Genomic DNA, 6,836 nt, shown 5'->3' on the forward strand with positions numbered 1-6,836 from the left:
CCGGAGTGGAAGAGAAGAGGCCCAGGGGTGAGCTAGACCGGCCCTCCCTTTTACCGACGAGGTGAAGGAGGCCCGAAGCCGTGAGGCACTTGCCGAGGCCAGAGGGGGCGACAGCAGTGCGGGGTCCGGAACACAGGCCTCCTGACTCCCAAACTAGTGCCAGGAAGGGCAGGAGGAGGTGCCACAGCCTGAGGCTGATACAGCACTTCACAGGTGGCCACACACAGATGTGTGCATGGAGGCGGGACAGTGGGCCAGTTGCCGGCTGGTAACCCCTGCCCTCTGAGCAGCCCGGCTTAGTTGGGCACTCCCCTGTTACTTGGTATGAGCCCTAATTTCTGCACCTAAAAATGGAGGACACCGATGACCACTGTGCAGGTGAAAGACTGTGTGTGATGCATTTCGCATCACCTAAGTGTTGGGATGCCTGGTTTCCCGTCATCACGTCCTCGTGATGACTGGGCTCGCCCAGCCGGCTTGCAGGCAAGTCCCCTCAACTGTGTCCCAGGCCTTGTCGCCCCCAACCCCCCCCTTGCTTTCTATTTCAGCAAATCCCAGTCCCTGACCAACAGCCTCAGCACCTCCGACACCTCCCAGCGTGGGACCCCAAGTGAAGACGAGGCCAAGGCTGAAACCATCCGCAACCTGAGGAAGTCCTTTGCCAGCCTGTTTTCCGACTAACCTGGCCCGGGCTGGGGCAGGGGGTGCTCCATTCCACTCTCCCTTCTCCTGCCTCATCTTCCTTCTCAGCCTTGGTTCCCGATGGGAACAGAATGGAGGGCCTGAGAAGATACTCTCTAAATGCCTTTGACCAGGAACTGAGTACCTATCTATACGTGCTCCCCCTCCCTTCACCATGACATTCCAGTGTCATCCAACTCAGTGGTGGGCCTTTGAGAGCCTCCGGGTTCCTCAGTTCAGGCCCCAAAGGCATCACATCTCCCTGCCCACCCAGATGCTCGCTCCCCTGCCTCAGATAACCAAGTGAAATGTTGTGTGTGGCTAGTTTTCACATTTCTTGTTAGTGTTTTGCTTGCCTTCGGGTGAAGGCCCCGAGCCTCCCCTCCATCAGGTGCAGGCACTGGGACCTCAGCAACACTGGAGGCAATAATCTTTCGACAATGTTTTGCAAACAGAAGGAGAAAAGCCCAGCCAGGGGCACCTACTACCTACCCATGCTAGCCCCATCCAGGCTCGAGATCACCCCTCAGGCCCGACAGGCTAAGCCCCATCCCATGTGGCCACCGGTGGGATCCCGAGAACCGTGGAAAGAAATCAGATCCTGTGTGACAAGTGGGGCCTTCCAGAACACAACAGAAACGGAGGGGATGTCCTGAAGTGCTGCTCACGCCCAGATTGGATGGCCACGAGTAGACCACGGGTTCTTTGACGAGTCATCACTAGCTCCCAGAGGAGGAGGATGCCCTCAACTTCCCAAGGAGGGAGTCAGGTTAGGGCTGCTCCAGCCATTCTGTGTCACCTCGCAAGGAACTCTGAACTCCCACCAGGAAGGCTGTACCCTCCTCCAGGACAGAGGAAGAGCCAGAGAGAGTCCGAGGCACAGGCTGAGAAAGGGCCGTGACAGGGACTTCGAGGCTGGCATGTCACGGACTGTTGCCAGCAAGGCACGGGTAGGTTACTCAGTTATAAAGGGGTCCCATGGTCAAACATGTTTAGGAAACACTGTTTCTATTTCTTGCTTTGAGGCTGGTAGTACACATTACATATCCAAGGCCCTCAGGCTTCCTGCGGTAAAGAAATGAGCTTTCACCTTGCTTAACCCAAACTTACTGGACGAAACAAGTTCCCTGCAGAGCTGGTAAATGTCCCGACTCCCTTTCCAAAGCCAGCTCCCTCCATCAGACTGCCTCCCATGATCAGACGGGGTGCAGGGCTGCCCTGAGTCAGCACGCACCTGGTGCTAGAAACATTGTAGGTACCAGAACCAGCCTCCTGGACTCAAAACGAGCCCAGGACATTAGAACATAGCCACCATGCTCTCCCCTTGCAGCCGTTCTAAGTAGAGGAGAGAAGGCTCCTAGGACAGGGTGTAACACCATGAAGCCCACGTGTTTGGGGAGATCAGGAACACAGAAAACACTCAAGGCAATCATCCCTCTTCTGCATGGGAGATCAGGATCGGAAAAAGTCAATCTCACTTGGTTCTCCCTTAGTAATAAAATGCAACCCAAAACACACAACAGAGCGGTCACAGGCCCGACGAAGTTTCTCAAAGTGCAGGCACAGCTAGCTTCATTTCAGACCAAAGGAGTCCGGAATTCGGGTCATATGGCCCAGACCTGTAGGTCGGTTGGTCTCCCCGAGTATTCTGCGCGCATATTGAAGTCAGACCAGCAGCCCTGCGCTGAGCGGGGAGGGAAGGCCACGCTGGGAGAACAGTACTGGTGTGGACGCTTTCCAGCCAGGGACCCACTCCTTTGCTGAGCAAAACTAGTGGCTTCATAAACTGTGTGGCTGAAATGTTCCCACTTCCCTATAATCCGTCCTAAAACATCTCACATCCAAGCTCCATCTCCCAGGTACTCCAGCTACAGTAGCACAGACTTTTTTCATCAAGCCAGGCATCCTGATTTCTAGAACCATGCATACGTGATCTGTGACATAACACAATAACCGGCACATCGCAAGAAATTTTCCCACTGGTCTGTATGTGAGCGTCGAGACCCAGAGTGGTCTTGCAGAGAGCACGGATCCCCAAACGGACTGTTTTCTCACATGGGTAGCACATGTTCCTTCCAAACATTTCACCTTTCATAGCTGTGACATTTTTGAATGGGAAAGGACAAAAAAGAAGCGAGGAAGGGAGTCACTCTGTAGAGGTTCTGAAGGGTTGTTTGTTGTTTTTTGCTTTGTTTCAACACAACTTCGACCCAAAGAAAGGCTAGCATTTTCCTTCCAGGCTGACTTGGTGAGGCTGAAACATGGCGAAGAGCCATTTGGTTTGTGCTAAGGTGGAGCACAGTGAATGGAGACTGAAGGATGTAGCCTGGCGGGCACTGCCACCAGCACGAGAAAATACCCCGGTCTTCCTCCTGTTGCCATGGTAAGCTGGTACCGTAGCTTAGGTGTCAAGTCAGCTTTCCAGGGACACTGAATATACACATCCTCTCTCTTCCATTACCCCTGTGTTCTCCTCATCATTACTGCACTCCCTCCGAACCTTCATGCCCGCTGAGGAGGCAGGGAGGACGGGCCTTCACTCACATGGTAACAAATACCGTAGCGAATCCCGGGAGCTGCCTCCTGACGTTCCCTTTGGAGTTTGCCGGGGAAGGAGCTTGCGGGGAAAGCAAGCTGGCATGGGGAGCTCGTGGGTGAGCTACGTAAGTCAAGCACGGGGCACATTGCTTGGCGCGCAGGTGTTCAGGACATGTTTTAGGAAACTAGTAAAATGTACACAAAGTGTGAAGATTGGAGGAAAAGCCTGTCTTAAAAGAGTCTCAGTGCAAGGAAGTCACTTGCCCAGGAACAGAATCGGAGTCTGAAAGGGAATGGGAGCAGATTCAGGAGGCCAGGAGGCATCCCCCGTGGGGCACGTGGCCGGGGAGGGGGGGAGAGGTGGCCACAGGGCCACCAGGGCCGGGAGCCAGAGGGACGACGTGCCAACATCAGCACCAGGCAGAAGAGGCTGTGGCGAGCAGACCAGGACAAGGCCGAGGCGCGTAGAGCAGGGAGCAGGACCCCGTGCAGACCACGTGCCACATGCCCCGGGCAGAAAGCAGGACCGAGGGGCCCCGTGCAGGCCACGCGCCACACACCAGAGCCCAGCAGAGCCCCGCAGACAGCCGGGCCCCAGCTGGAGATGTCCCGCAGGGGCTCCGTGTCCCTTTGGAACCCGCCCCTCCCCGCGCCAGAGAGCAGACAGTCGTGCTTTATTCGGCTTCACGGAACAGGTCCGTGGCTCGTTCTGCTTTATGTGTTTGGCACCAGTGAAAGGACACAGGTTGGAGTCCAAGCTGAAGCCGGTTAAGTCAGGCTGGCGGATGCAAGCAGTGACTGAATCAGATGGAGGGCTAGTTCAGGGCCCAAGTGCACGTTTATCGCTCATTTTTCTTTATCCTGGAGAGCATGCCGGCTGGTTACTAACTGTACTGACAAGTGTCAAAAACTGTCCCCGACTGCCACGCAGTCACTGGTAAAATTCAGAGGTTCGGTCTAGTATTTGGACTCTAAGAGAAAGCAGCATTTGGGGTTTGGTTGGAGACGAATTGGAAGTTTGGGCGACAAGCAAGTCAGATCGGTCCATTAACCAAACACAATGCAGAAAGGGCACAGAGGCCCCCTGTGTTTCCGCAGACAAAATACGCAGCCAAAACAGATGAGACCGGGACTCTTAGATGCTGGGTTCAGAGCTCCCAACCGGCCGGCTGAGAGGAAGAGGGGAATGGCCAGGACGTGATTTCTGAAATCGGGGAGTCATTCCTTTATGGGAAAACGAATCAAAAACAAAACATTCCTTCTACAATACTTATGTGTGAATCCTTTAAATGCCCCTTTGCCTTCCATCGTTTGTGTTCCGATTGGTCCCCCCACTTGATTCCCATTTGCAAACTCTCATAGTGTCAGCATCTGCTATCTGTGGTCTTCCTTTGAGTCTAGGGCAGAAGCAAGTTAGCACTTGGCAGCCACCGCCCAGGGAAGGAGAAAGGCAAGTCTTGGCGCCGGCCCCGAGCACAGGGAGCAAAGGGAGAGTCCGGCTCCGTCAGAGTAAGAATTACTGAGATCTGAGGCTAAGCAGCAATCTCAGGAATTGGAGCGCCAAGCAAGAGAGGTCAAAATTTAACCATTTTTACAGAGGGAATCACAGAACCTTGTATTAGAAGGAAAGGGTACCTCCCATGATTTGATGTCCAGCCATGCCAAACCATATCTTCCATTTATAAAGAGAAGGAGTGGGCGGGGGGGCCTCCTGGGTGGCTCAGTTGGTGAAGCGTCTGCCTTTGGCTCAGGTCATGATCCCAGGGTCCTGGGATCGAGTCCTGCATCGGGCTCCCTGCTCAGCAGGGAGCCTGCTTCTCCCTCCCCCTCTGACCCTCCACCTGCTTGTGCTCTGTCTCAGTCTCTGTCCCTCTCAAATGGTTAAATAAAATCTTAAAAAAAATAACTCAGTTTAAAAAGAGAGAGAGAGAAAGAAGGGGGAGAGAAAGCACGAGCTCCTGTTAGTAAAATTAATGGTATGGCAAAATACGGGGCCACAGAAAGTCGTGAAGGCTCCAAGCCACGGAAGAACTGAAGTGTTACCGAAACGCTTCCGGTGGCGCTCTCCACCATCTCGCCTCCGTCCCAAGATGAGCAGAGTGATGTCACAAAGTCACGCAGTGCGTGTGCCGCCGCCAAACCATCATCTCACTCTCATGACCCACCAGCAATACGTAGGGCTCCATGGTTTCAGCCGAATGAAAAGAATGTAGGATTTTACAAGCTTCTAACTATAAATTTAGCTATTCAAGAGGAAAATCTTTGAGGCTGGTTTAAGAATTTAGAATAAACCACTGTTGGAGGACTACAAATTTAGACATATGGCACACCACCACCATCCTCAACTAAGAGATCTGTCACACTGGCCGGGAAGTCCGAGGTGGGGTGTCGGAGGGAGAGGAGCCCCTGCACCCCTGGGACACCAGCACCATTTGTGGACCACTCAAGGACCCTTCAAAAATGAGTGAGTTTTGCAAACTCATTGTTTTATAGTATTTGGTGCTTCTGGTCATCGCTATGTCCTCCAGACATACACACACACACACACAACACACACACACACTGCAGCCTAACACCCCACAGACAGCCATGGAGAGGTGTAGAAACAGAGAAGGGTATACTTGGACCCACCAAAGCTTCAGGTAATTCTTCAGCCCAGACCCAACTAAAGCTACATTGCATCTAGTGGACACTTATTTTTTAAAAAGCTGTCCTATAGCTCAGATACCACAAAGTACCACAGAAAGAAATGTCAAAGCCCCAAATCCTTTGCCTATATATACATTGAGCTACTAAAGGTGGCATGGCCTCTAGAAAGCCCTATTATTGACTGAATTTTCTTCACTGTGATGGAAATGAAGACTATGTGTAGCAAAAAAATATTTTCACATTTATGTAGGACTCAAAATATTCTTGCAGCATATAGAACATTCCAAGCCATTTCCTTATATGCAAAACAGACTGTTTAAAAAGCAGGAAGACATTGGCAATATTCCTAAATACTGTCTGCAAATACTAATAGTGTTTTATTCCTGTGTTGTGATTCAGATTTTCATTTGTCACTATAGCATGTTTCTATAGTTGTATGATAAGACATTTGTGTTTGGCCTTTTTCTTGTAAGACAAATAAATCCTGAATTTTGTGTATTTTAAATCTTAAAAGCAAAATGTTCTTCAAATAATAAGAGACTATCTTTGACAAGTACTTGACCAGCACTCAAAGCAGGAAAACTGATGTTAAAAGATGTCATCTACTTAGATTACAAAGTAGGCACCAAGTGTTCCAAACACAAGGAAAAAAATCATAACTGCAGTCCAGAAGCAGCCAGAAACAAGACTCCCTGTAACCCAACGGTTGTCAAGAACCGCCGCAGAGCCCAGAAGTTTCGCCAGAGAACCTGAGTACGAGCCGCAGGGAGAGGAGGTGGCCTGAGCAGGTGGGTGTCTGAAGCACCCACCCTAAGTCCAGTTCAACCAAACTAGCTTGCTTTTATTCATTTTATAAATCAGGCTTCTGCAAACGATTCTGCTTGAAGAAAGGGTGCCACTAAAAAATAATTTTTACAAAATCCCCCACAACAATCTGATGACACTGAATAGGTTCTCTGATTATTCTG

The 6,836-nt window shown here is 51.3% G+C and overlaps 1 protein-coding gene across 1 annotated transcript in view; it reads left to right on the top strand.

Annotated features, from left to right (window-relative positions):
• Positions 1-724, top strand: part of SYN3 (synapsin III) — a 445,616-nt gene extending 444,892 nt beyond the window's left edge. Inside the window, exon 14 of the mRNA XM_025882043.2 lies at positions 549-724. Coding sequence (XP_025737828.2) covers positions 549-681 — 133 coding nt within the window. The 3' untranslated portion in view covers positions 682-724. The remainder of the gene's footprint in view (positions 1-548) is intronic.
• The last annotated feature ends 6,112 nt before the right edge of the window (positions 725-6,836 follow it).

The sequence above is a fragment of the Callorhinus ursinus genome, unplaced genomic scaffold (assembly GCF_003265705.2).
Source record: "Callorhinus ursinus isolate GAN/ISIS: 27379988/994484 unplaced genomic scaffold, GSC_fseal_2.0 scaffold14, whole genome shotgun sequence".
NCBI classification, from domain to species: domain Eukaryota; kingdom Metazoa; phylum Chordata; class Mammalia; order Carnivora; family Otariidae; genus Callorhinus; species Callorhinus ursinus.